The sequence below is a fragment of the Psilocybe cubensis genome, chromosome 5, assembly GCF_017499595.1.
Source record: "Psilocybe cubensis strain MGC-MH-2018 chromosome 5, whole genome shotgun sequence".
Taxonomy (NCBI): Eukaryota; Fungi; Basidiomycota; class Agaricomycetes; order Agaricales; family Agrocybaceae; genus Psilocybe; species Psilocybe cubensis.
In genome coordinates, this window is record NC_063003.1 from 1,728,885 (window position 1) to 1,755,897 (window position 27,013).

Consider the following 27,013-nt stretch of genomic DNA (forward strand, 5'->3'; position numbering starts at 1 on the left):
GTGGTGGTGAAGAATGAAGGGAGTTGTTCGGTAATACTGCGCACCGGGGCAAAAAATAACATACGACTTTGTTGGACAACCAACACCAAGGTTACTCTGTATTCTTCTTTTCTTTTCTTTAAATAAGTAACAGTCTGAAATATATTCACAGGTCGCGACAAAAGAGACATATGCGGCACTGCAGATAAATAAAAGGTACGCCATCCATACATAATTTGACACTTCTTCCGCCCGGACCTGGACGTTGGTCGGACTATTCTCTTTTTCTTTCCTCCTTTCTTCATGCCCATCGTATGGCCCTGGCTCAGCGTCTGAACGAACTCGCAGTTGCCAACTCCCAAGGCTTGCTCAAGTGTGTCGCGTCGATCTTTCTCTTATCCCCGTATGCTGATCCTCCGGCACAGCGATGATGAATATCGACTCTTGCGCCAAAGCGTCTTTGAGCAACATGCGAGCACTGTCGTCGTCCCCGTAGAGGCTCCAGTCGTCCCTATTGCGCGCGTGCATGTCCAAGTCCAAGGTACGCGTATTCCAATACACCTCTCCTCTGCTCTGGTCATCTAATGCTGCCTATTGCTTCCAGCTACTTCCCAAAGCCACCGCCGCCCATCCTCCAAGCCCACTAATGATCCACCAAAGCCATCGCCGCACGCTTTAGCGCGTCCCAAGTCGAGTGTCAACTTAGGGGTCGCCAACCTTATCCGTAGAGCGACGGGGCGCAAACCTAACCCCTCGCCCGCTGTTCACGATACACCCACGAACCGTAAAGACGCTAGGAAACCTAACGAACCAGTTGCCGTAACCCCTGTACCGAAGCGTAGCGTTGTGTTGCCGCGATTACATTCAAAGAAGCCTCCGGAGCTCCCACCGATATTCGTAGGCGGTTCCCAGCCGCTGTCAGGTTTACCCTCCAAGGGATCAACTTCACAACTCGACGTACACTACTCGCTCCAGTCGCCCCCGCTCAGTCCGAGCAGTTCATCAATGTACTATGCATCGCCGACTTCCCCTCGCCATCCCGAGAATTCCTCCTCAATGAATGACGTCTTCGACGACGACAATCTAGAAACAGCCAAAGACTTTCGCGCAGCCATCGCCATAACGGAAGACGAGGCGCTCAGGTTGATCGATGCCTTCAATAATCTTGAATTGTCCACCCTCCGGCGTATACAGAAGCAAAATGCTCGGCGTCTACCGACTACGACCCCTACCCATATCGGAGTTGTTATGGAAGGGCAGGAATGGCGAGAGCATCGTTTAGTACCTTCGCCGTCTTCTCCCTTGCTTAACCCCAGACAGCACCGGACAGCGCCTTCAGTTGAAATGAGCAACAGCGACGGAAAGTCGCTTCGTTCGGTCCGTTCAGGGTCCTCACATGCGACGAGCTTATCCCAATCGAGGTCAATTTCGTCATTACCCAAGGCCGCCCCCGCCAGCCCGCTCTCCTCTCATTTTCGCGCACCTTCCTTCAGCTTAGCACGCAAAAGCTCCATCTCGTCAACGTCCTCTAGAAGCACGTCGCTCTCGTCATCAGGGATGCTTAGCGTCTTAAAGCCTCTCACACACCATCGCAGTACCAGTCGCTTGGCCCTACACCGGGAAACCGATAGCCAGGCCATGGCGTCCACGGATACCATCGCCCGCACCGCGCTTGAAGATGCTGACGAAGATCCCGAGCTTTCAGATATCCGGAAACGTCGCGAAGATCTAATCAACCGCTACACTGCGAGAATAGAATATCTTCGAGCCAAACTGAAAAGCGCAGAGCTGCATGAGAAACTTCTCAGGAAATAGGTCCTATCTATTGTTTCTTGGCTTTCTTTGGTCCTCTCTCTCTCTACATCTATGGTATACTTATCCTTCACGTTCCCTCTTTCTCCGACCCGCACGACACACGACACACTGTCACGACCATGCATCTCCACCATGCTCGATATCTTACAACTATATATATAATCCACCATACTCATGGACCTATTTAATTAGCTGCATTCATCCATCAATATTGGTGGAACAAGAAATACATCATATATGTGCACACCATCATTGTTATCTAAATTTCCATCGTATTTGTATCTCTCCTGACTGTCTGATTTAAATTTTACCACATAGACCACCTGAATTTAAGGTTAGCTGCAGCTCTATGGAACCAGTATATCGGAAGCCTCTCAGTTATAGTGAAAGCCCCCACTTGCGCTCTGGCAAGAGAGTTTGTTCAATTACGCTTCTTCCAAAAACGATGATCTAGAGTGGTGCATGATCACCTATGATCACTGAGTCCTTCTTCCTAGCCCCTAAATGCTATACTACATATTATCAGAGTCTATCATACCTCTGTCAGGGAAATAAGACAGAGGATGGTCATGTTACCATGCATCATGACCGACGCACTGCCATCGGGTTCAGAGGGCTGCGCCGGTTGGCGATATCAACTCCTCGTTGCAAAGAGGAAATGCATGATTTTCACCGAGTGATTCTTCCATAGAGGTGATTAAAGTTGTTCAAAGATTGCTTAGACAGTGACAGTCGAATAGGTTGCTGGTGTCGAAATGGTAGAACACAAAAAGTGCCTTCTGAACCTCCTGTGCTATACCCCAATCCACACGGGCAGAATCAACCAAGAGTAACAGCCTCACCCCGAATGTGTTGCATGGCAGTGCAGTCCAGCACCAGCCAAGGCGGAAGGATATTTCGTCTTCATCCGCAACACCAAAAGGGCAAACTGAAGCCTTTTTCCATTTGGCTATAAATAGACCGCGGTTTGAGTATGGGTCAAGATAACTCATTAGCCATGTCTAATCCTCTTGTCCTGATGCTAGAACGCGATAATCCGTGCAATACTACCATCGTCAACAATGAAACGGGAGAGTTGATGTACACTGTCACGACGGTCCACGAAAAAGACTCTTTCACCTACCTCAAAGATGCTAAAGGTGGCCACATCGCCCATTGGAAATGGCGTGATATAAGGTCAGATGTATTGACCATGGGGGACGCAAAACCTATACCAGCAGGGGACTGGTTGCAGAAAAGTATGGTCCCTTTCAGCAGGTAACTTGTCATCTCGCGTTTGACGACTAGTGCTGATAAGATTAATAGTACCGTATCTTTCAAGGACAACAAAAAGAGGACGTTCAAATGGAAGAATGTCGAAGGAGGCGGGCAGATGGAAGTAAGCGCCAATCCTGCTATGATTTGTTGTGTTTCGTAATAGAATTCGGCCCACAGCTGTATTCCTCCGAAGATAAGAAGAATCCAGTCGCCGCATTTCTGAAATCCTTGGATTACAAGGATCGCACTGTCGATCCCCCTGTTCCTGTCCATCGCGATGCCACCTTGACTCTAGTTGGTCAAGCGCAGGAAATAATCAATTTGGTGGTTATATCATTCTTAATCCTGGAGAAGAAACGCAGAAGCAAAGAAGCAGGAGAGGGAACAACAGCTAGTGCTCTTGCCACCCCGTTGGCGAATTTACAGTAAATAGCCCTACCACGAGGAAATGCAGGACAATCGTTGCCTTTTCTTCGTCCTTTGACTTCGACGACCTGGCTATTCGGTGCGAAATGCAACAAAGGTAACATTTCTCTGATCACTCACCAGAACTTTAAAGATCGATCATTCCTTCAAGCTGGCTTGAATGCATGCACCAGGCAGTGAAATTGCTATACTTAAAGTACAGAGATCTAGAAAATGCGAGGAAGGCTCTACCGCCCATACCTTTACAGCATCAGTCTAAGTAAAACCAAAAGATTATCAGGTTGCGTACTTTTGCAATTCCCATTCACGGTTATCCAGAGGACAGACATTTCTGGTCTTCAACCACCTCGAGATGCAGTGGAAATGGAATGCATGCTGACGAGATACATCAGCGATAACTCGGGCATGAAAATGAACGGGTACAACATACATTGCAAATTCCCCACGCAGCGTTACACTCCTCACTGGTGGCTGAGACTTGATTGGCCTGACAATCAATGCCTTCAATGGATAAGCGATATGGGCATCAGAGAAACGGTTCAGCGACAAGATACCCAGATGTCAAAAAAAGTCAGCAGCGCACAAAGATCCATGATGTGGTTCCTGCAGATAGCACAGTTATCGACGACGATGTCTTGAGGAAAACAACAGTCAGCGGGTATCAAGCTTTGGCGGGACAGGTCACCCTACCCCATGCCCATAAAGAGACAGCGTTCCACTGTTAAATTTGATCAGTGACTTCTTCTCCGAACGATAAAATAGCATTGGCGCACCTTCTTCACTTCAAAACGTGCTTTGCCGCTATCCTTGCCTTCCTTCTTTGGTTTGGTCGCAGTAGTGGTCGTTTGCTCTGTATCAACATCCATATTATCGGCCATATTAAGAGAAAAGATACTTCAGCTGTCGGACAACCTTGAGAGATCGATGGTGATGGGTACACCGAGCAGCTGCTGAGTGCCACCTTCATTGTGACTGACATAGGGGCAATGTTTGGTACAGGCATTAACAACAAACATGAACTTGCACGCAAAATGACTCGACAACTTAACCGACTTCAGTGCTTTCACCGCCCCGCATCCGAACAAATCGACCCTCTTCCAACACCTCGAAAAACCATTGCTCAACCTTTTATTCAACTTCTAAAGATCTCTTTCATCGTATATATCGATTACCGTTAAATTATGGAAGAAGCAAACTGGTCGTTTTCTCAGTCATTTACAACTCAATTTCAAGCCATGCGCTATGGTCTGCAGCCTTGAAATTGACTACAAGCCAGATGTCTTCTTAACGTTAACTAGACTTGGAATCGCAGATATCTGCTGCCAAAACTACGTCACCTTTACCACAGGAAACTTTACAGGATCTGGCAGTATCACTTGCGAAAGCAGCAAAAGCCCTGGCTGATGCTACTGGATCGTTACCTTCGTATGACCAAAAACAGTATGAAACGGTATGTATCTGTTGATACGATTGATAAGGACATTATCTTGAATGGGACCCATTTTTCAGCAATTGAAAGCTTTAGAGAAATCTGTTGAAGAGTTACGTATATCAAATGCTCCCAAGTCAAAGTTTGCGTTCAAGCGAAAACCTAAGGCTGCTGATTCTGCTCCTGCTCCTCCACTCTCTCCCGCCCCCGTTACCACTCCAGTCGATCCCAAACAATCTGTGACCGTGCTACCAACTCCTACGCATCTTGTACTGTCCTCAAAATCTCATCAATATATCACAAGAGCAAGTCTTCCAGAGCATCCTCAACAAACTGATTTGGCCCTCTCAGACCTTGATAACTGTGTCGTTAATCTGCTTCCTCCTATCCCATCTATCAGCGACGGGCGAACAGAAAGCCTCATTCTAACCGCCTTGCATGCAAGGAATCTCACGAACTGCATCATACTTCTGCCATCAATTGAAGGTAGCGCGTTACTTCATGACATGTCTAACTGTATTCTTGTCCTAGGATCTCATCAGGTTTGCTTAAATCATAAATAATCACGTACCAAATTTGACGATTTTCGACTAGTTCCGAATGCACTCTTCCAAGAAGATCGACATTTTTCTTGCCATTTCATCCAACCCAATTATTGAGCATTGTAATGCAATTCGATTTTCACGATATCCGAGCACCCTCATGCCTGCGCTCCTGGGGAAGAAGGCGAGCCTACTATCTGTTCTCTGTAACATTTTATAAATTTCTTTTATTTAGGAATCTCCTCCGTTTACTGTCCAAGACTTCTCCCATATAAGACCAACACCCTCTCCAAACTTTTCCACCATGGACGATAGCACTAAACAAGCTATAGAAGACGGCATTGCCTCTGCTCACAACGACACCACTTTTGTAGAGAAACTGAACACGGTTTTACCACAGTAAACGATTGAAATTTAAATACCACTATAACTATGGTATCGAACTATTGGTTCCTTCCTAGATGATTTCAGATACAAGAAATAATAGTCAAAAATCAAGATTCGTCCCAGAAGCGTGGGTCGAGAGCACATTCCCTTGCCATTTCAAGCTAAAAGATTGTGAGCACGAAAGAAGATATGAATTTTTTAAAAGTTTCTAACCTGTTCATCCGTATGGCAAACCAAGATGTGTTTCTGTCGATTACTCGTTTGGCCTTTGTCGACAGAGATTTCCACAACGACCTCATCCACTTTGCCCACGCTCTCGTTCCTCTCGGCGTCTATCTGGGGGTATCCCAAACATTGCAGTCTCTCTCCAACCATACTGCGCAACTGGACGCTTTTTTCCCCTATTCCTCCAGCAAAAACGATAGCGTCTACTTCTCCTCCCAACTTCAGGTGATAAGAACCTACAAAATGTAGAATTCGATCAAGGAAAATATCATAAGCGAGTCGATAGGGATTGCGAAGGGAAACATCTGGGTCATGGTTTTCCAAGTCTGCCTTGGAGGTGATAACGCCAAAGTCTGTGGTTCCTGTTATAGCTTTCCATCCCGATTTTCGATTCAGGATATCCTCAGCCTAAAAAATAAATCTTCTTACTTCCCATAGTGAGTACAGCGAATAAATGGCGTACCTTTGTGACTCCTATGTGTATAGCCATGTTCGGGTCATGCGTTATTCGTCCCGCCTTGTTGGTATAGTGGAATATCAGACTTGGGTCTATGGACCCGGAACGTGTAGCACCTGGAAGGCCATTAAGTGGCGTTAGGCCCATAGATGTGTCCAGAGATTTGCCATTCTTGATAACACAGGCCGACGCTCCAGAACCGAGGTGTAGAACTATGAGATTAAGTTCCTCAGTTGGCTGAAGAAAAGGCAGAGCAGGTCAAATGCTGTTTGAAATTCTATTCATGTCCATACCTTGGAAAGATATTTTGAGACGGTGCGTAGTATAAAAGCATCTAAATACAACTTTACTCAAACGATCATCGAAGATTGGAAACCGAAATAACTCACAGCTTAATCCGTGGAAGCCATATTTCTTTAGCCCACGTTTCTTGGCAAGTTCTGGATCGATAGCATAGCTGGATATATGTATGGGTATAGAGCGGTGGAATGCAGTGTCAAAGTATGCAATGGATTTTGCGTCCGGAAGAACATCAATGCAGGCCTTAATCACGGACAGTGCTGCGCCATTGTGTCTAGAATGTGGACGTAAATAGAATACCAAGAATAACGTGGAGGGTTACTTACAGTGGGGCTAGATCTGAGAGTTTCTCTATATGGTGATAGGCCTCTTGCGTGATTTCTACAGGTTCAGTATAGTCGCCTCCATGGACTACACGGTGGCAGATGTACATGATTTGTTTTCCATGTATAGACGCTTTTGACCGAAGAACCTCCAGAAAATGCGAAAATGCAGAAGCATGGTCAGTTATTGAGTTAACAATCTCATCCTTGCAGCGCTGATCATCAGAGGATTCAATGGGCTGGAAAGAGAACTTGGCTGGAGGTGCAGAAATCGAAGATATTGAAGAGGTCAGGATCAGAGTAACAGCCTCCGAGGAACTGTGGTCGGGATACTGGTTTTGACGAGATGATACAGCATAAAGAGATATCTTGAGAGAAGAAGAGCCAGAGTTGACAGAAAGCACAAGATTTTTGTCTGGAGGTGACATCGCGAATTGCAGTGGTACTGGCTCCTCGGACGCTGATAGATTATATAACTGGTCGACAAGTCCACGCCAGGTGGGCAGTCCAGAGCAGTCTCCATGAGAGCATCATTTATTATCGCAAGAGACTTTTTTTGTATTCAATGACGAGTCTGGAATGATCTTGTTGTGTGATTCGTGGAATGCTGGGCCAATTGGGTTTGACATGGAGGTTGGATCCAGGTCCATTTGCTATTTACGGCAACCGTCTGGAGTCAGCTCAGAATCACGTCCAAAAATAACACTCTCTCCGTCAACCTTCATCGCGACTTTACTCCACTATATAAGGCCTCCATTGCAAGCCAATATGTCCTCAACAAACTCTCGAAAACATGCCTGCTCAGATCATTTCACAACCCAACCCTCCTGCTGATCCCTCTCTCCTGCCAGATTCTACCCTTGACTACGCAATCAAGCTCGATACTAAGGATTATCTATCGCCTGAAGAACTCGATGGCATTCGCAAGTTTCGTAGAGCCGCAGACTACATTGCTGCAGGTTAGCCATTTCGTACCGTGTCACAATGCCGTCTGTTTACGTCTTATTTCCAAAGCCATGATCTTCTTGAACAATACCAGCAACGTCCTTCTCGAGCGCGACCTTACACATGACAATATCAAACCTCGTCTCTTGGGTCATTGGGGCACTTGTCCCGGTCTAGTGATGGTGTATGCTCACCTCAACCGGATCGTTCGTAAGACTGGGCTTGATGCTCTTTATGTCGTTGGACCAGGTTAGTCCAAAATTTGCGGAACTGAGAGTTGGGACTTATCTCTTTTGTTTCTTATTAGGTCATGGTGCACCTGCTATTCTCTCTTGTCTTTGGCTGGAAGACTCACTCAGCACGTTTTTCCCTGAGTATACTCAGAACCTTGCTGGGCTGCAGAAATTGATCTCCAGCTTCAGCGTTCCTGGAGGGTTCCCCAGGTACGATTTTTAAACTATTCCAATTTGTTGCTCATCTGATTGGCATTGGCTTCAGTCATATAAATGCTCAAACTCCTGGAGCTATTCACGAAGGCGGCGAACTTGGATACGCTCTTAGTGTTTCCTTCGGTGCTGTTATGGATAATCCCGACCTTGTTGTTGCATGCGTCGTTGGGGACGGCGAAGCAGAAACTGGTCCAACCGCAGCCGCCTGGCATGCATACAAATACATTGATCCTGCTGAATCTGGCGCCGTACTCCCCATTTTGCATGTAAATGGCTTCAAGATTTCTGAAAGGACAATCTATGGTGTCATGGACGATAAAGAAATTACCGCGTTGTTCACGTAAGTATCCTGCATGATTCGACTGGGATCAAACCTTTTTAATTCCTCTTCTTGATTTCAGAGGATATGGCTATCAAGTCCGCATCATTTCTGATCTCCCAAACTTGGACAACGATCTTGCTGCCTCGATGGAGTGGGCACTCGCTGAAATCAAGAAGATTCAAACTGCCGCTCGGACTGGAAAGCCTATTATAAAGCCCCGCTGGCCAATGCTCGTCCTTCGAACCCCCAAAGGTCTCTCTGGACCTAAAATGATTAATGGTGAAATTATCGAGGGGTCTTTCCATTCACATCAGGTTCCCCTTCCTGGCGCCAAAACATCCGACGAAGAGCTTGCCGCTCTCCAAGACTGGCTGTCGTCATACAAGCCTCAAGAACTCTTCACTCCTCAGGGAGTACCCATTGACGCGGTGCTTAGCGTCATCCCTGACGTCAATACCAAGAAACTCGGCCAAAAGAAAGAAAGTTACGCCGCTTACACGCCTTTGCTGACACCCGAATGGATGGACAACTGTGTCGAGAAAGGCACACAGGAGAGCTGCATGAAGGCAATAGGCCGCTTCTTGAAAGAGGTTATCAACAAGTATGTATTTTGATTAATCAATTTTTGTTGAGCTGATCACTTATGTTTTGATTCCAGAAATCCTAAAACTTTCCGTATCTTCTCCCCTGATGAGCTAGTTTCCAATAAATTAGACGCTGTCTTCGATGTTACTGGGCGTAATTTCCAGTGGGACGTCGCTGCTCGTGGTCAAGGCGGACGAATAGTCGAAATCCTCTCTGAACACACCTGTCAAGGAATGCTCCAAGGTTATACCTTGACGGGAAGGACTGGCCTTTTCCCCAGCTACGAAGCATTCCTCGGTATCGTGCATACAATGATGGTACAATATTCCAAATTCTCCAAAATGGCCGTGGAAACCTCCTGGCGTCAACCTTGCGGTTCACTCAACTATATCGAAACGTCTACCTGGACAAGACAGGAACACAATGGCTTCTCACATCAAAATCCTTCGTTTATCGGCGCCGTACTTAACTTGAAACCCACATTTGCGCGAGTATATTTACCGCCAGATGCAAATTGCTTCCTTTCTACTATTTCACATTGCCTGAGGGCCAAGAATTACATCAACCTAATGGTTGGCAGCAAACAGCCTACTCCTGTGTGGTTGTCTCCTGAAGAAGCTGACCAAGTGAGTTTACCACTCTTTTCAACCTTATTCGCAAAGCTGACATCCCGGTAGCATTGCATAGCTGGAGCTTCAGTATGGAAATTTGCTAGTGTGGATGATGGCGTAAACCCAGATGTGTACGTTATATGTCATGAACTAAGTCGCAGCCAATGACTGATATTTCACAGTGTTCTCGTCGGTATTGGGGTTGAGATGACCTTCGAGGTGATAGCGGCTGCAGCATTGCTTCGTATACATGCACCAGAGCTTCGTGTTCGTGTCGTCAACGTCACCGACCTCATGATTCTGCTTGATACCGGCCTCCATCCTCATTCTCTCAGTCATGAAGCCTTTAAATCGCTCTTTACAGAAGATCGCCCCATTCACTTCAATTACCATGGGTATCCCATTGAACTCAAAGGATTACTGTTCGGTCGGCCTAATTTGGACAGGATTACCATTGACGGATATGCCGAAGAAGGCACTACTACTTCACCATTTGATGTGAGTTTTAACACCCTCACACATATCCATGATACTTAATTAACTAAAATGTGGATGTAGATGATGATTTCCAACCACACCGACCGTTTCAGTGTAGCCATTAACGCGATCAGCGGTGGTGCTACTGTCAACGCCGCAGTAGCGGCCTATGCGCACGAGAAATGCAGCTATTTAAGGCATCTAAAACAGAAAGAACGCGATTACATCTATACCAATGGCAAAGGTTTGTCGAATTTAGTTCCTGGATGACTTCGAATGACCTTTTCTTTGCAGATCACGATGGTATCTTTGATACCCCGGTTTTTAACTAAGGCTGCCGCTGAAGGCTGATAATTTCAGCTCCTGGCTCTCGCAGCCTTGTATATTAGTTTGATCTAGACGAGTAGACGTTTCTAAGTCTGTCGTCGATCTTATGCTGGCATTTGTACCGTAAGACTATTTCTATAATCTGGTCATTTTACCAAAGGGCTGTAGACACGTCGTTTGTGCATAACTTTAATTGTTATATTTAGTATTTTACAACATACCGGTTCATTAACATTCGTAAAACACACGATGATTGCTTCGGTGAAAGTGATACAAATTAGATCTACAAAAACATCAAAAACATCGAGAGCATTCTATGGCCGGTTGGTCCGATTGGCTAAAGGAAAGCTGCTCAATGTCTCTTGTACAAATTGTTTAATAGCTGGCAATGCTCGTGTAATGAGCTTAATTTGCCGTGTCTCATCTATTTCTATTCCTCAGAAGGTATGATTACATGTTTATATGGAACGACATACCAATGGGAACCATTACGCCATGACGTCGAATATCCTTAGGTTTTATATGTGGGCCCATGACTGGATGGCTTTGCGGAACAATGACGAGAGATGACTGCGTTTTACGTGAGATAGTGCCACTTTTGATGAAGACGTCCGGTAATGAACTACCTTTTGATACCAAGGGCGCGCGTCATCCACGTCTGAAGGATAAGAAGGCATCCTCTGAGATCCAACTACTTGAATAATTGCCTTCGCGGATTTTGTCACGCTCGTTGCTTGGATAAACTATTCAGTTCTTGAGAAGGCGGTAAAACCTAACAATAACTCACTTCTGCGATTGAGTAGATCCACCAAAGGCTTACAACCAGGTCCATGTCCAATTAGTATTACCCGTTCCGCACCCGAAAGTCTGATACGTGTCAGTGAAGTAATAGTGAAAGCGACTGAATCAACTCACTGGACATAATTATCCCACAAATATACCAACACATCCCTTCCAACCTCTTCCATAGTTTTGTGCCGCTACACTGCCAAATGAATCAACGCCCACGATATTGAGAAATGATGCATACCAAATTAGGGGTAGGGGTAGTAGAGGGTTTCGGGTATAAATTTGCATCTAATAAAGAATAACCTTCGCTTTTCACCCAACCAACAAGTTCTTTGGAGAAGTCAATCTACACTTGTATTAAATGCCAAAGGAATGAAAATACATCTTTCATATGACACGTACAAGATATGATCGTTCTAAATGAACATCGCAGGTGGTAGACGATTCCAATTCTAGACGGAGATTTCCACTAGTAGATGATTCATCAGAGATGCTGTATTAGACAAGTGCTAATACCCACAATTCATGGACAAAGATAACAAGAGTCTTGCTTTCAAAAATGTCCGACCTGGAGTCACCTCAATGATTGGCACATGGTATTAAAGTTAATATCACGTACGTGCACATAATTTGCGAGGAAAATTTTTCTTCTAGTTCTGGGGTCATCATTGGAACCTGCATCATGTCGTGCTTGGTGTAGAGATAGTGTTGTCTATGAGCTTTTAATATTTCTGCAGATAGTCTTGTAAGGGAAGGAAAAATCGCAAGAGCCCATGATGCTTACCAGGTACCGAGAAGCTTATTGGTTCCACATCTGAACGCGCAATGTCCAGTATTTAGTGCAAATTTGATGCCGTTAATAAGTTAAACGCACCTGCTTGAGGTTCACAGGCTTTTGGATCAACACTCTTCCAGTATTTGCTCTGTTCTCGTGCTACTAACCAGACAGTTTCCGTCCCTTCTTCGTTTGCTTTCAGAGGTGGAAGTTCATCTGGTGGTTCCCCAAGAAGAACCTTTGTCACAGCAAGAGCCGACTGCGATATTGAATCTAGGTTGTATCCACCCTACATTGCACAACAGCTCAGAGGGAAATTCAGGAATGACATAATAATGTAGTTCTGACCTCAAGGGCGACAACCATGCGCCCACCGGCTAGCCCAGCAAGCATGTGTGTCATATGTGCATAACCAGCAGGAGAAACCAAGCATTCACCAAGTTCGTCTCCGGCTGCTGCATCAAAACCTGCCGAAACTGACAAGGAAATTCGACGTACATCAATAGCTGGACCATATAAAAACGCTGACTGTAACTTACTGATAACTAATTCGGGGGCAAACTCGGTGGCGATTGGCAGAATCACTTTTTGGAAGGCATATATATATTCCGCATCTCCCATGCCTGCGCATGGCCAAGGTACATTTACTGAACTGTAACACTTTATTCATACATCTCTAACACGAACCCAAATCAATGACTCACAATCCGGTACCAGGACCTTCTCCACACGACGTTAATGATCCAAAAGGACCGCAAGGATAGAATGTGCCTTGTTCGTATCGATGAAGAGATATGTAGAGAACGGATGGGTCGTCGTTAAATGCTCGTTGAGTGCCATTGCCTATGATACATCATAAATACACATATTTTGATTTACCATATCATCCGCTACTTGCCATGGTGTACATCCCTGGAAAATCGTCTGTGGGTAGGACAGCTACCAGAAGAAAAGTTTGACTTACCAATCGAGTATCAAAATCTTCTTCAGTTTGGTACGTTGCTGAACAACCCTGGCTGCAACAGCAACATTGTTGAAGAAACAGAAACCCATATGTTCATCTGGTTCAGCGTGATGACCTGGAGGGCGCACAATCGCAAAGGTTTTCTTCAGCTCATTACGCGCCACAGCCAGGCACGCTTCAACTACACCACCGCAACTTAGAAGCGCAGACCTGGTAGTCCCAGACATCACGTAAAGAGACATTTGCTCGTAGTAATCCACGGAGTCTGCTCGCTGTTGATCGGTCAAATCTGACGCGTTTTCCGATAAGTAAGGAAGGCTAGATCTCAAACGATACAAGGAGTGCTGTCACCCACACTGAATAGCTATCACTTTATTCCAATGGTCTTCGCTATGTACCAGTAGCGCCTCCCCTTTCTTTACCTCACGAATAGGCATCCATTTCATCCTCTTATGAAGTTGCTCGTTGACTATGGTTGCCCAAATCTGTTGAATGCGTAATGGTTGTTCGGGATGACCACCAGGACAAAAATGGTTCATCATTTCTGAGGAATAAATATATCCAACTTTGAGATTTGAAGGCTGTAAAGGAAGTGAAGACGCGCGCGGCCGACGCGTTTGGAAAGTGTCCGCCATAGGGTTAGCTTGAGAAGTGGACGGGGTTTTTTCTGAGTCTATGTCCATAGTTCCCGAACCTGATGCGATAGGTTCTGTGGCCATCATGGCAAAGACGAGCTATGATGGTGTTTGACGGAACTGTTTTTCGGATAACTTGGAAATATAAGAGCGCGGTCAACAGCAACTTGAAAGCGGACATGAACTACTTTAATTAAGCTTTTGATCATAATAGTGCCAAATAATTACACCGCGTATCTAATTCCCTTTTAAGCTGTTCATGTCTTGGCGTCAAACCACGACCTAAGGCCTGATCCTGAGCGCGAGCTTCTTCTAACTCGGATTCAATGTTAAGACATCTGCTTGAAAGCATTGGAAAATGCTTCATGATTTCTACTTGGGACCGCTCTCGCATGCATCTCAGGTCTCATCATATATGCTGACTACCAAGAGGTGTCTTATATGGCGCAACTTTCAAAGCCAAAAGTCGTATGTTATTTCGATATCCATATAAAGGGCTGCAATGAAATCGTTGAAGTTTGAACTGCAATTCCTTTACTATGTCTGCACTCAACCCACGGACAACCCAATACGAATTTTTGGGTCCCCTTGGAGCCTTAGCGATTTCCATTGGCATTCCAACTGTCACTTATCTCCTCTACTTCGGATGCTCGGAGGAAACAGGAGGTTGTCCACCACAACTAAGCTCTGCTGCACCCATTTTTCAATCAATTTCGAGCTTAAGTTGGTGGAAGGGTCTTTGGGACACGGAAGCAGCTCTCATATATCTTGCTTGGTATGCATTCTGTGTTATCTCTTGGGCGATTCTTCCCGGAGATCGAATTAACGGAACCACCTTGCGAAACGGAGAGAGAAAGGTTTATAAAATCAATGGTACGTACTGTGGACTCTGTGCAATCTATCTGTTCGAATTATTTTGCAGGCCTTTCTACGTTTTTGCTCGCATTGGGAATAACATCAGGAATCATCATGCGATATGGACCTGAGTCTTTCACCTTCATCTATCACAAATGGGTTGGCTTGTTGACTGCATCCTATGCAATGTCTTTTGCACAAGCCACGTACTTCTATATCGCTTCATTTCAAGAAGGAAAACTTCTTGCTCTAGGAGGTAACTCAGGGAACATCATTTACGATGTAAGCAGAACCTTCATCATATCTTGTATCGATGGAACATTGCTGAGCATATCTCACGTCTTGCCAGTGGTTTAAAGGACGCGAGCTCAATCCATCCATAGGGTCGTTTGATATCAAGTCTTTTAATGAGCTTAGACCGGGCCTCATTCTTTGGGTCCTGATCAACATTAGCATGGTTTGTGAGCAGGCAACACGCCGAGGAGGGTTTGCCAATGTGACTGATTCGATGTGGCTTGTACTCGCCTTCGAGGCGTGGTATGTTGCCGATAGTCTTTATAACGAGGTATGTTTAATAGAACTCAGAACGAAAAATTTATCTGACTTTGTCATATCTATCAAGCCTGCTGTCTTCACCACAATGGATATCATCAGTGATGGGTTCGGATTCATGCTGGCTCTTGCAACAACCTATGTGCCTTTCGCATACTCTGTTCAAGCGAGATACTTGGTCTTCCATCCCATCGAACTCGGCCCATCCGCTACCATCGCCATTATCTTTGTAAATAGCCTGGGCTACTACATCTTTAGAGTCACGAACGGGGAGAAGAATGATTTCAGAAATGGAAAGAATCCGAAAAGTACGCCAAACAACAACACCTTTTTCGACAGTTTCGTTTAATTATTCTTTAGATCTCAAGTTCATGACAACCAAGAAGGGTTCTAAACTTATTACCTCAGGCTGGTGGGGTCGCTCAAGGCATCCCAATTACATGTAAGCATATTCATTTCCACGAAGCGTAGTCATAATGCTCAAGCTCAAATATAATACAAGGGGAGACTTGATTATGGCTCTAGCATGGTCACTTCCAACCGGCTTCAATACGCCTATCACATACTACTATGTCATCTACTTTACAATCCTCCTCATTCACAGAGAACGTCGTGACGATGAAGCTTGCTCACAGAAGTAAAATCTGCATCATTTATATCTTCTGATGTGAATACTGATTATTCATATAGGTACGGAGAAGACTGGGTGGCATATAAAAAGTTGGTACCCTACCGCATAATACCTTATATTTATTAGGGAACCTATTTGGGTACCGCGCCACCGTGCAACCTCTAGCCGCCCAAGTTCCAGATTTGCCTTAAGCCATATCCCAGCATGGTAGTCCATTACCCAGATTGGGCCGCTCAGTGTCAGTGCATTTGGCAAGTCTGTCAGCGGTGGAAACCTTGACCGTTCCTATATTGCGATAGCATTCTATCTATACAAATGTTTGAACCATGTTGTGTGATCTGTGGTTGTATCTAGAGGTAAATAAATAATAGTGATAGTTTTTAATGGTTATGTTTATCGTATACATGCTTAAATACCATAAAACATGCACTAAACACAAATACAGCAAATTTTAATTGTTGCATTGCTTAGCAAGTTTCGACTGACTTCAATACTCTTAACAACGCAATACCACTATGCCCATCATCTCATTCATTATTTTGTCGATCTGCAGCAATTGTCGTGCCTTCTCAATAACACTTGTGAACTTTTCAGCAGGACAATGGGGTGATTCAACCCTTACCTGATCCAAATGGATTGCCTATCATCATTATTGTACTGGCTTACACATTACACCTGAGCAATTTTTGGTTGCGAGTGGGAGGTTTCAACAGAGAATGGCGTTGGATCGTTAGTCTTTGCATGTCGTCGATATTGTTTAACACATATAACCACAATGACAATGATGAAAACTAGCTCCAATGTGCATGTGGTTATTGCGGCTGCCATTGACCAATCAAGGTCAAAAGTCTGAATCTCAGCCGCACCATTTCTGGCGCCTATTGCTGTAGACACTATCCACAACGCCAAGAGTGCAAACAAGTACCCAATCGACCGGGCGGAGTATGGTGTAAATGGTAGGATGGAGGCCATGTCATGATGTTGCAACCATCTCAGCAGCAATATTGCACCATGATGAGGGAGAGTGAAGACGAATGCTAGGACAGGCGCGGCAATACTGTTTGGGATGTTGGAGAATTGCCCATCCCCCACATTATTTGAGATGGAAAAGGCCAAGGCGAGTGTGGACATAATGAGCGAGAGGATGACGAATGTTGTAAGGCTTCCGGGAACTTTTTGTTCGGCACTGACTAGAGTGTTTGTTGATGCTGCATCGGAAGAGTCAACCACGGTAGATGTGGCGACATGGGTGTCTGAAATATTGACAATCATTTTAAGCGATGAGGAGTGTAGAACTAGAGATTGATAGAGGAGGCATGGTAGATACTGCGCAGTTTTATTGGCTTCCTGAAGCGAATAAAAACACGTAAGTGGACAATCCGGGGTGCGCGGGCATTGCATGCTTATGGCCACAAGACCTACTGTCCTAAATTTAGATCGAAAGAGGAATCACTTCTGCAAACATGCGGATAAATTATATTTAACTCACTCCTTGTTGGCGACAAAGTTGATCCTCAGAGAGTCAATGTGCAACACTGCAGTTTTTTTAGCTCACCACTGCAAAATCTCACAACGTTTTAGGTCGTTTATAGCTTGACAAACCTAACAGCCGGGTCAACCACAGGTAGGAAGTAATATGAAAACATACTTACCCTGGCTTTCCATATATTATCCCACCTTTAGTGGTGATTTGATAGAAGCGGTAGTGTATACTTATCTATGATATTGATAATCTACCTTCATGGTGTACGACTGATGTCAAGCCATGCTGAGTTACTGAGTGAAGCCTTGCGCGTTGATACACCGATTCGAAGGTAAAGATGAAGCTAACAAGTTGTTAGATATCTGGACCGAGAGATTTCCTTCTACCATGCTTCAGAAAGTGTTGAGGATGTATGCGTTATCTAACTGGAACCAGTGTCCCCGTCGTTGACGTTGTGGTGAGATACTCGTAGGTTACATTAATTAGGCTGGATAAAGGGGGGTACCAGTATGAGATAATTATACCAGCAAAGTAAATTTATATTTCCATACCTTTGTCATACTTGACCTTTGCATAAAACTTGCCAATTTAACAAACCGTGATTTTGTATCCCGAAAAGGAAAATTATTACCCCGATTAGGTAAATGTGGCTTGGACAATGTGCGGATTTTGATTTCAATTCAATTAACTCCTGCGTGTAAGTATCCTAAAAAAAGTTTCTACCAAGTTCCGTAGCTCTTGATCGCTTTCATGCGTGGGTAAATAATGGCAATGGTATTTAACCTCCAGCCTTCCAGTACGCAATATCACCATCGACCACTATAAAATGTTGGTCAGAAAAAGCAATCAACAACTTCAGTGACAGATAATGCTTACTCTCATAGGGCTTGCCCTGTTGTCGAAGCTTTCCGGCAGCTTTGACAGCAGCCTCACTGCCGTACTCCTTCAGGTCGTCGTATGACATGATTTCACCGCAAACGAATTTATTCTCAAAGTCGGAGCTAGAGAATGGAATGTGAATACGTCATCAATAGTGAGACGAATACAAGAAGCGTACTGGATGACACCGGCGGCCTGAGGAGCCTTGGTTCCTTTTCTGATTGTCCAGGCACGAACTTCATCGGGACCACAAGTGAAGTAGCGGATGAGCTAAGGGAACGGAAATGGTAAGAAGTTTACGATGAGGGAGAGAACGTTAATGCTCACGTCGAGACTTGAGTAACCAGCCTGTGTGATCTTTGGAAGGGCGCTGGTGGCACCCACTTTAGCTTCCTCTTCCTTTCTCTCCTCTGGGCTCATGAGAACAAGTCTCTCTTCCAGAGCGACAGAGAAGGGAATGAGAGGGTCTCCGGGGTTGTTAGCGTCAATCCACGCCTTGATTTTGGGCAGCCTGACAAGGTTTCAGTGCGGTTTGCGGTTCGAAAATAGTTAGCATTACCATTTGTTCTTCTTGCGAACGTAGTCCTTTTCGCTCAAGTTGACAAGGTAGGTGATGGGTTTGGCAGTGAGAAGGGTCAATCCGTTGACGACATCAATCTGGACGAAAAAGAAATTAGTTCATGGGTCTAATCGCAGTTATTGCCAGGACGGGGATGAAACAAATTGGATCTTTTCTCGATGGTTTATTGGCTGCACTCCTTCCTCGGACAGTTGGACTATTCGAGTTTGGCGGTCTTTTTTTGTCGCATAACAAAGACAATTGTTGACACAAACAGTTAAAAGCTTACCTCTTTGTTATTCCATTCAGCCTTTCTGATATCCTTGTTATCAACCGTGAGGGTCTTGAGAATTTTCTCAACAGTGGCCTGTGCAACGACATGTTGAGGGTCATGGCCCAATGAGATGAAGGTGGTCACTCACGATTTCCTCTTTCTTGGCCTTGTCAGCCAAGCTGGTACTTCCCAGGTTCCTGCCAGACTTTTTCAAGTTGTCGAGTGCTTTTTCGACCCATTCAATATCCTTCAATCGAAGTTCGGTTTGGATAATTTCCATGTCACGCAGGGGATTGACGTCTCCCTCGACGTGAATGACTTCAGCGTCATCGAATGCACGGACGACTTGGAAAATACCGTCGACGGCGCGGACGTGGGACAAGAAAGCGTTTCCGAGACCAGCACCGGTGGAAGCACCCTGTTATTCCATCAGGTTTGATGAAAGGCGAACGAGGATTTTAGTCGACTCACAGCGGTCAAGCCGGCAATATCGATGCAAGTGAGAAAGGCAGGGACTCGTGATGCAGGCTTGTACACATCACAGAGCCACTCGAAACGAGCATCAGGAACAGGGATACGGGCTTCTTCAGGGTTTATAGTGGCATAAGGAAAGTTGGCAGCTTTGCCCAAATCTGGAGAGACAAATTTAATATGATCCTATACGGTGAATGGGCGAGCATACCGGTTTCCGAAAGAGCATTGAAGAAGGAAGACTTTCCGACGTTGGGGAGACCTAAGAAAGAAGATTAGATGGAGGCAAAGAGTTGAATGTAAAGAACAAACCTACGATGCCGATCTTAAGATTGTTGCTGGGACGGCCGAGAAGGGTCTTTTTCTCTGCGGCGGCAGCCTTTTTTGGGGGCATTTTCTTTTTTACAGCACGAGCAGCTGTTGTGGAGAAATATGCGGAGAAGGAAGATAGTCGCAAGATAGGATATCGATGATAAAATCCAATCATCGAAAATCTACAGAGCCAGACGGGTAAATACGAGCAAACTCACCACACTCCTCGGCCATCACGTGTTCAATGTTCAGGCGCACCCTCTCCAGCCGACCTCCACCATGCGATTCCTCCCCGTCGCCGTCCTCGCCACCCTATTTCTTTTCTCTAATGCCCAGACGACCCAGACGACCACCGACGGGTATGCTCGGCCCCTGCCCGCTCTGCTGTATACTCACTTTTTTCATTAGATCCGGTTCGCTGATCATCCAGGTTGTTTCGACCAACGCCGCAGGAATACCAATCACTACAGCTATGTTGGTGTCCCCCGTGCACACCGCGTCGACATGATTCAAACATTTTGCTTGTCTAGACAAACACTCTCCGCGTCTCCCACACCTGTGTCGTCAACGTCCTCAGATCCAGTGGGTGTATTGGGTCCCAAAAACGGCCAACCTGTGTCGCAAACCGGCTCTCCAGGCGCCCCGACTCCCTATTTCTACACCACCGTGATTGACGGCCAGACGCAGGTCTTCCTAGCGACATTCACGCCCACCAGCCCGCAGACGATCAACTTTACGGCCACCAGCCAGGGCACGATCCTGCCCTACAGCTCGTGGCTTGCGGTGTATGGACCTCCAACAGGATCAGCGCAGAGTTCTGGGATGGCGCTGCGGCCAGCGTTGGTAGGATTGGGCATGACGACGGCAGCGATGATCACCTATTTTCTATGACTTGATATGATAGCACAGACTATACCTTGTAGCACGTTAGACACGACCCTTGACGAAGATGTATTTTGTACATAATGAAGATTTGCTTGGCATGGCACGGAATTGATTGAATATGTAATCAGGCACTGTTGAGGACATCATTGACTGAACAACTCTTCCTCCTGCCATGGCTGCAGATTCTTCCTCCTCCTCCAAAGAGACTGTCGCCGTCGTCTTCCTGGCAGAGGCCTCTCTCGCCGTCGGCCACGAATTCTGCAAGAAGCTCACTGACTATTCAACCTCTCTCATCAAGCGCCTTCACGATAACCACCTTCACGCCCAGGTACTTCCAGTTCACTTCCTCCTCGTATTCGCTCTTCTCACCCCACACTTCTCAGTTCAAGATCGCTTTCGTCTCCTATGGTCCTTCTGATACCGCCCCATCACCCATTCTGTGCAAGCGCTTCTTCTCAGACCGCCCAGCCTTCTTCAAGGAGATGATGGAGGACGTTTCCCATTTTGGCATCGGCTTGACAAATTCTGGAGGAGGCAAGGGTATGGCTGCCCTTGACGGGTTTGCAGCTACCCTAGAGGTCTGTCTTTGCAAGACTACTTTGCCGGATCAGTCTCACTCACCACTAGACTCGCCCGTTTAGTTGTTCGATATCCTCTTCAGCCTCGCCTTGCCAAGAGATGGATCAACTAGTTCACCGTTTATTTCACACATCATTCATGTCGCTGCATCACCGCCGGATTCGTCTCTCCATCCTATATATAATGATAATGCCGCGCTCGACAACATTGACTGGGATTCACTCCCTCATGAACTAAAAAAGGCGAGCTTTCTCGTCGCGTCAATTTCAGGGGCACATCTCACCTCTTGTATAGAGAAACATCAATTACACTACCATCAGCCTTGTGCCAGGTCTGTCACGATTTCAGGATCTCCACTCTGCAGTGCGTTTCTTGATGGCTATTGCATTCCCCGTCATGGTATTCATTCACAATTTAGGTGGTAACCGGTGGCTCTGCTCCTTGGTTCACGGTGTACAGCCCGCATGTAGTTCTTCTCGCTTCGTTCCCGCCTCCACTTCAATCAAAAGGTTAGTATTATTCTGTCTAATATAAACACTAGCTTAATATTTCATATAGCAACACCTCCAAAACGCGTTAATGAACAACCTATTGAACGTGCCCCAGATCCCAAGCGACCTCGCATTCAACCGAATACAGAATCGCCTAAGCCAGCTCCCAAAGCTCCGACCCCTTCAGTATCGCATATTCCAACCGTTGCATCTCATACTCAACCTATTCGCCCCGCACCACCACCACAACAACATAAACCAGGGCCACCCCAGTTGCCTACCTTATCTCCTGCTCAGGTTAGCCAGTTTAGCGAGAGGCTCAAGCATGCGGCAACGGAGTTGTCGGCGCTCCATAATAGATTCAATACTGCTAAACTTGCTGGCGATATCAAGTTGGTAGAGGAGCTCACCAAAGAGATGCGCGAAAAGTTTGAAAATAATGGAAAAATTCTTATAATGTTCAAAAGTGTTATTAACAGTATCCAGAATACGGTTCCTCAACAATTAATGAACCAGCTTACAGCGCAAGCACAAGGTTTTTTGACTTTTTTTAATGAATCAGCTTTGTTTCTATTGACTGATTCATTTGCTTCAGCGTTTTACAAACTGCTTATTGCTTCGCAACAGATGATTGGGCCAAATACAACAGGCAATCCTTTGTCTCCTGACAACAATCACCCCACGCCATCGAATATGCCTATGCCACCGAGTGGATCTATGGCTCCGAATGGTCCAAACCCACCTCCTCAAATTCAGCACATACGATCCTTCAGCGATACTAATTTCCCCATGAACCCAGCCGCTATTCCCTCACCTCCCAACAATATGCCGCAGCAAAACGGGGGCATCAACGCCCAGATGCTCAAGATGCTCGAACAAAACAGAGCCAGGCAGCAGCAACAACAACAGCAAGCGCAGGCGCAGGCACAGGCGCAACACCTACTACAATCCCAACAGCTACAGCCGCCACCACCACCACAGGTTGGCGGATTGCCTAATCCCATGCTTAGTGGCAACCCCATGCATAACATCGCGCCGTCAATCGCGATGCCTAATCGTCTGGCAGTGCCGCCGAATATGCCGTTGGCACCTGGGGCACCGATGCTAAGTGCAGACGGCCAACAGCGCCAACCGGTTTGGCAAGGCCCTATGCTCTGGAGCGGCGTGGGTGCTATGGGTAAAAAAGCTATGCAAACGTTGGTTGCTGCGTATTTCATGCAAGGAACTGAATGGTGCGCTATCTACATCTGCGATATTGCTCAAACGCTGACCAATGTTATCTACCTGTGTTAGTCATGAACATACATGGCCTATAGAGATGGTTCTCGCTCCGACTCGAGAAAATTTGGTGACAGAAGCAGAACTTCAAATGTGGATCCATCGATTTAAACCTGCGTTGTGCCAAATAATACCCCAGAACAATGTAGCAGATCCAGACCGCAACAATACTAGCTATAAACAACTGGTCTCCCTTTTAACAGAGCGGAAAATTGTGCGTTTTTGCCTGTTTTTTTAGGTTGCTAAAGCGATATCAACTCACCGTCAACTTTTTAGTATGCTACCGTGGCATGGACAACACCTACCGGTGGCCAGACGAAAAACGCGTTGCTGATACCAGCGAACGGCAAGATAATCGGTGCCTTCTTCGCCTTGACTGGCCTCCCTGATCTACCGAAGCCAATGGCGATGTTATTAAATGAGTTCAACATTTCTCCATCAGCGCTGCAACAGATACAGACCTTGCCTGCCGATCGTGTGCAAAACTATTTGCTAAATCAGTTGCGAAATAGGGTAAATGGGATAAACGTGAGTCAAACAGTGTTTTCATTCTTTTGTTTCATCGCAGAATGTCTTTCTTATGTTTTTGCGCGCATATCCACAGCAGCAGCAGCAGCAGCAGCAACAGCAACGACCTCCGCAACTACAGCCAAGTAATAATACTGGGTTCCCACCAAACATGGTTGCAAACCAAAATTTCATGGCTGCAATGCTGGCAGCTCAGCGCTCTCAGGCCGGACCTCCGTTAAACATGAATGCACCCCAACCTTCGGTACCAGCCTCGCTTGCTCGATTTGGCATGGGCAATCAAAACAACTTCAGCGATGAGATCATGCAGTCCTTTGTTCAGCGGTCAGGAGATACCGGTAACAACATGAACTTGCAGGGTTGATTCTGATACGATTCCATCATATTCATCACACTTGCATGGGTTAGAGAAGACAATGACACACATGACAATTTGCTATGCTACATTACATTTTTCATTTCTTACTTCTAGTCTTCCACGGATTTTTTTTTCTTTGCACTACCGTATCCTTTCACTTTCTTGCACGACTCCTTATTAAACTTTAATGGCCGGGCGCGGTCCATGTTCCGTCCATACCCTGTATTTTTTCATGATCGGCGATGTTCGCTTGTGCTTCATATACTGTAATTATAGGTTGGGATTTGTGCTGGGGGCATTAAAATAATTGAATACATTAAATTGTGCACCGTCAAGGTGAAGTTGAACGCAAGCTAGACATACCTGAGTCCATGTCCCAAGGAATCCTAGGTAATATATTCGCGATGTATCAGCACCTTGTGAGGCAGGGACGAAGACTGTGATGTGTGAAACATTGGAGAACTTGGCTGTTCTGCGAACGTGCAGTATGGTTGAGGGTACTGATGTCACGGTTTATATAGAAACAATTACTTTAGAGAGTACTCGCCAACTTCTCGGTTGCGAGGGATGTCAAACTCCTGTGTAGGAGTCTTGTCAGGGATATCGTCAAAGTCGAGGGACTCTTGATTAGCGAACTAAGTTTCGATAAGATTGCGTCTACTAAAAATAGTTAAGTAGAACATACTAGGGCAATCTTTGCAGGCGTTTGCCCTTCGGGGCCAGCTTTGAGTAGCATAGCCTTCAGTCTTACTGATCCAGTGAAAGGAATGCGTATGATTCTGAAATAACGATGCAAATTTATACGCTTAACGCTGGATGAGTATGGCATCGAATTGAAAAGGACATTACAGTTGATCATCTGCATCCGATTCAAGAAACTGTTTCGAAGATGATGTGTAAGTGCGCGGATCTTACACCGTCTCTGCCTAGTGTTTGGCGCACCTGGGCTTCGTCGAGACGGGCATGCCACGGTTTTATTATGTTTGGAGCATTTCCGACTGCATTGAGAGCTACGACGTTTTGGCGGTCGATGTGGATGAAGAGATTGTCTTGATATCCAAGGTTAGATTGGTCGTGGTCATGATCGTGATCGTGGTCATGGCTTTCGTGGCCGCAGCCGTCGTGGTGTTGGTGGGACATCGTATGAAATAACGGTGGAGACGCGCCCAAGCCCCTATTACGACTGCTGAGGCCTTTCTATTCAACAAGCGTAAACAACATGGTTCCTTCACGGTCGACCTTTCTTTTTTTCTTTTCTTGCTTTCCTCACTACCATTACTTGCCTCATCGTCCACTCTTATTTGAGGTTAGTGCGGTATTCTTCAATTTCTCTATATTTCTATGATGTTTTTAAGTAATTTGCGTTCGATCGTCTCCATCCTCATACCAAAGGGATCACCCGCCAGTGCATCCTGGGGATGGGCCATGAGACAGCTTTCTTTTGCTGAACTTCTTGTCACTGTTGCATACCCATCTCCGATATTCTTGCTGACATACTTATTTCAGGTAACAGAAAGACAGTTCTAGAGAATTCCTAGATGTTAGTGTCCGCCTGTCGTTTTCTTAGATTACCTAATGTATTCGTATCGCAGTAGTTTCGCGTATACCATCGTTTATTCTCTCTCATTACTTGAACAATGTCAGAATCATCGTCAACTCCTCAAGCCCCACAAACGTCTTCTGTCCCCGCTTCTGAGCAACTGCCTACCGATTTCAAAGTCTTTCGACCGACTGCACGATCACCTGCACCTCTTGGTGAGCATGTATAGTCATAAGGGCGAGTTGTGCTTGTCTGACAGGTGTGACTAGCTGAGCTATCAGATGATTATTTCACTCCTACTGCTGCAGATCTTCAAGCTGCTCAAGCAACATTGAGCGCCCGGACTCAAGCTCTTGTCAATGCACCCCTCAAAGTCCGTGCAGTGCGTGAAGCCGAGGCGGCTGCTAAACTCAATAGATGGCCAGAGGTTAGCCTGCCGCATCCTCAATATTGACAACTCTGATTAAATGTTGACAATGAATTGCAGACTAGAATCCGCATCAAGTTTCTGGACCAGACTATCTTAGAGAAGAGCTTTCCGTCGACCAACAAGATCAGATCAGTCTATGCCTTTGTGAGGGGGTGTCTTCGAGAGGATGTAAAGCCTATCAAGTTTATACTATGTGGGTGTATCCTTTGGATTCATTCTTATCCGAATTAATCCGTCATCTCCTGCAGATCAGCCTCCAAAACGCGATCTCAAGGTGTCGGATCCCACTGTACGGGATCAAACTCTCGCTTCACTGCAGCTGGCGCCATCGTCGGTCCTATTACTTAGATTCGAAGATGACAAGCTAAACCGTGTGTTTAAATATCAGTATCACCTTGTCCCGTTTCCTTACCGTGTATTCTAGATGTGAATGTTCCTGCTCCTCTTGCGCCATTCGTCCTTGAACAAGCCGTAGACCTTCCATCACCACCGGTTAATGATGACAAAGGCAAAGACGACAAGAGCCCTTCTAGCTCATCAACCCCTTCTGCCAAACCCAAGACGAGTGGTGGGGAAGTCAAGATGCCTAAATGGCTGAAATTGGGGCAGAGTAAGTGCCTGTATTTTGCAATTTATTTGGCTGTGAAGTAATACTCTTTTTCGACAGAAAAATAAAACGTGGCTTGACGTTAATATATTCTTCTATGGAATTGCTTTCTACTTTCCTGTACTATTAGAGTATCATCATCTGTTTATTTGTTCTATTATTTTATCAATACAGTGGAAAATTGGAATCTACTTGTTCAGTCCATGCTCGCAAACCTCCAATGACATCTTTGACGACCAAATCGCTTTTAACACGCCTAAGAGCCTCTGCAGCGATTTGAGA

At 45.7% G+C, this 27,013-nt stretch overlaps 14 protein-coding genes across 14 annotated transcripts; 8 read left to right on the top strand and 6 right to left on the bottom strand.

Annotated features, from left to right (window-relative positions):
• Positions 1-293: 293 nt before the first annotated feature.
• Positions 294-1,794, top strand: JR316_0006033 (uncharacterized protein; the record flags this gene model as incomplete). Its single annotated transcript, XM_047891782.1, has 3 exons — positions 294-352; positions 405-520; positions 584-1,794. The coding sequence occupies 3 exons, from the start codon at positions 294-296 to the stop codon at positions 1,792-1,794; spliced, it is 1,386 nt and encodes a 461-aa protein (XP_047749131.1).
• A 997-nt stretch (positions 1,795-2,791) lies between these two features.
• JR316_0006034 (uncharacterized protein) lies at positions 2,792-3,480 on the top strand (the record flags this gene model as incomplete). Its single annotated transcript, XM_047891783.1, has 3 exons — positions 2,792-3,051; positions 3,100-3,172; positions 3,229-3,480. 3 exons carry the CDS (start codon positions 2,792-2,794, stop codon positions 3,478-3,480), a joined length of 585 nt encoding a protein of 194 aa, XP_047749132.1.
• Positions 3,481-3,704: 224 nt separating this feature from the next.
• JR316_0006035 (RING-box protein 1) lies at positions 3,705-4,343 on the bottom strand (the record flags this gene model as incomplete). Its single annotated transcript, XM_047891784.1, has 6 exons — positions 3,705-3,717; positions 3,767-3,852; positions 3,908-3,978; positions 4,061-4,111; positions 4,168-4,195; positions 4,251-4,343. 6 exons carry the CDS (start codon positions 4,341-4,343, stop codon positions 3,705-3,707), a joined length of 342 nt encoding a protein of 113 aa, XP_047749133.1.
• Positions 4,344-4,712: 369 nt separating this feature from the next.
• On the top strand, positions 4,713-5,851 carry JR316_0006036 (Tubulin-folding cofactor C; the record flags this gene model as incomplete). Its single annotated transcript, XM_047891785.1, has 5 exons — positions 4,713-4,722; positions 4,776-4,927; positions 4,987-5,448; positions 5,501-5,632; positions 5,684-5,851. 5 exons carry the CDS (start codon positions 4,713-4,715, stop codon positions 5,849-5,851), a joined length of 924 nt encoding a protein of 307 aa, XP_047749134.1.
• Positions 5,852-5,942: 91 nt separating this feature from the next.
• On the bottom strand, positions 5,943-7,568 carry JR316_0006037 (putative acetate kinase; the record flags this gene model as incomplete). The annotated part of the gene is made up of 6 exons (XM_047891786.1): positions 5,943-5,996; positions 6,049-6,468; positions 6,524-6,754; positions 6,811-6,851; positions 6,907-7,091; positions 7,144-7,568. 6 exons carry the CDS (start codon positions 7,566-7,568, stop codon positions 5,943-5,945), a joined length of 1,356 nt encoding a protein of 451 aa, XP_047749135.1.
• Positions 7,569-7,933: 365 nt separating this feature from the next.
• On the top strand, positions 7,934-10,861 carry JR316_0006038 (putative phosphoketolase; the record flags this gene model as incomplete). The annotated part of the gene is made up of 10 exons (XM_047891787.1): positions 7,934-8,099; positions 8,155-8,334; positions 8,393-8,528; positions 8,584-8,874; positions 8,936-9,457; positions 9,515-10,067; positions 10,119-10,183; positions 10,235-10,550; positions 10,611-10,773; positions 10,824-10,861. 10 exons carry the CDS (start codon positions 7,934-7,936, stop codon positions 10,859-10,861), a joined length of 2,430 nt encoding a protein of 809 aa, XP_047749136.1.
• Positions 10,862-11,170: 309 nt separating this feature from the next.
• On the bottom strand, positions 11,171-13,321 carry JR316_0006039 (Histone deacetylase clr3; the record flags this gene model as incomplete). The annotated part of the gene is made up of 14 exons (XM_047891788.1): positions 11,171-11,280; positions 11,333-11,426; positions 11,483-11,589; positions 11,644-11,723; positions 11,772-11,836; positions 11,887-11,991; positions 12,048-12,114; positions 12,166-12,213; positions 12,265-12,376; positions 12,430-12,459; positions 12,520-12,709; positions 12,769-13,072; positions 13,125-13,263; positions 13,315-13,321. The coding sequence occupies 14 exons, from the start codon at positions 13,319-13,321 to the stop codon at positions 11,171-11,173; spliced, it is 1,458 nt and encodes a 485-aa protein (XP_047749137.1).
• A 59-nt stretch (positions 13,322-13,380) lies between these two features.
• On the bottom strand, positions 13,381-14,103 carry JR316_0006040 (Histone deacetylase 5; the record flags this gene model as incomplete). Its single annotated transcript, XM_047891789.1, has 2 exons — positions 13,381-13,673; positions 13,740-14,103. The coding sequence occupies 2 exons, from the start codon at positions 14,101-14,103 to the stop codon at positions 13,381-13,383; spliced, it is 657 nt and encodes a 218-aa protein (XP_047749138.1).
• Positions 14,104-14,558: 455 nt separating this feature from the next.
• JR316_0006041 (Delta(14)-sterol reductase) lies at positions 14,559-16,183 on the top strand (the record flags this gene model as incomplete). Its single annotated transcript, XM_047891790.1, has 7 exons — positions 14,559-14,892; positions 14,942-15,156; positions 15,224-15,439; positions 15,497-15,734; positions 15,787-15,868; positions 15,929-16,063; positions 16,117-16,183. The coding sequence occupies 7 exons, from the start codon at positions 14,559-14,561 to the stop codon at positions 16,181-16,183; spliced, it is 1,287 nt and encodes a 428-aa protein (XP_047749139.1).
• Positions 16,184-18,318: 2,135 nt separating this feature from the next.
• Positions 18,319-20,117, bottom strand: JR316_0006042 (Obg-like ATPase 1; the record flags this gene model as incomplete). Its single annotated transcript, XM_047891791.1, has 10 exons — positions 18,319-18,359; positions 18,417-18,541; positions 18,598-18,689; positions 18,747-18,930; positions 18,979-19,076; positions 19,268-19,345; positions 19,401-19,670; positions 19,724-19,884; positions 19,935-19,985; positions 20,036-20,117. 10 exons carry the CDS (start codon positions 20,115-20,117, stop codon positions 18,319-18,321), a joined length of 1,182 nt encoding a protein of 393 aa, XP_047749140.1.
• A 197-nt stretch (positions 20,118-20,314) lies between these two features.
• JR316_0006043 (uncharacterized protein) lies at positions 20,315-20,926 on the top strand (the record flags this gene model as incomplete). The annotated part of the gene is made up of 3 exons (XM_047891792.1): positions 20,315-20,394; positions 20,444-20,509; positions 20,566-20,926. The coding sequence occupies 3 exons, from the start codon at positions 20,315-20,317 to the stop codon at positions 20,924-20,926; spliced, it is 507 nt and encodes a 168-aa protein (XP_047749141.1).
• Positions 20,927-21,092: 166 nt separating this feature from the next.
• JR316_0006044 (uncharacterized protein) lies at positions 21,093-24,160 on the top strand (the record flags this gene model as incomplete). The annotated part of the gene is made up of 10 exons (XM_047891793.1): positions 21,093-21,248; positions 21,304-21,498; positions 21,562-21,753; positions 21,794-21,862; positions 21,918-22,008; positions 22,058-22,525; positions 22,586-23,222; positions 23,284-23,482; positions 23,545-23,781; positions 23,837-24,160. The coding sequence occupies 10 exons, from the start codon at positions 21,093-21,095 to the stop codon at positions 24,158-24,160; spliced, it is 2,568 nt and encodes an 855-aa protein (XP_047749142.1).
• Positions 24,161-24,338: 178 nt separating this feature from the next.
• On the bottom strand, positions 24,339-25,294 carry JR316_0006045 (PITH domain-containing protein; the record flags this gene model as incomplete). Its single annotated transcript, XM_047891794.1, has 6 exons — positions 24,339-24,443; positions 24,518-24,626; positions 24,686-24,789; positions 24,840-24,933; positions 25,004-25,032; positions 25,097-25,294. The coding sequence occupies 6 exons, from the start codon at positions 25,292-25,294 to the stop codon at positions 24,339-24,341; spliced, it is 639 nt and encodes a 212-aa protein (XP_047749143.1).
• A 497-nt stretch (positions 25,295-25,791) lies between these two features.
• On the top strand, positions 25,792-26,955 carry JR316_0006046 (Tether containing UBX domain for GLUT4; the record flags this gene model as incomplete). Its single annotated transcript, XM_047891795.1, has 6 exons — positions 25,792-25,909; positions 25,964-26,121; positions 26,182-26,317; positions 26,373-26,495; positions 26,549-26,734; positions 26,906-26,955. 6 exons carry the CDS (start codon positions 25,792-25,794, stop codon positions 26,953-26,955), a joined length of 771 nt encoding a protein of 256 aa, XP_047749144.1.
• Positions 26,956-27,013: the final 58 nt, after the last annotated feature.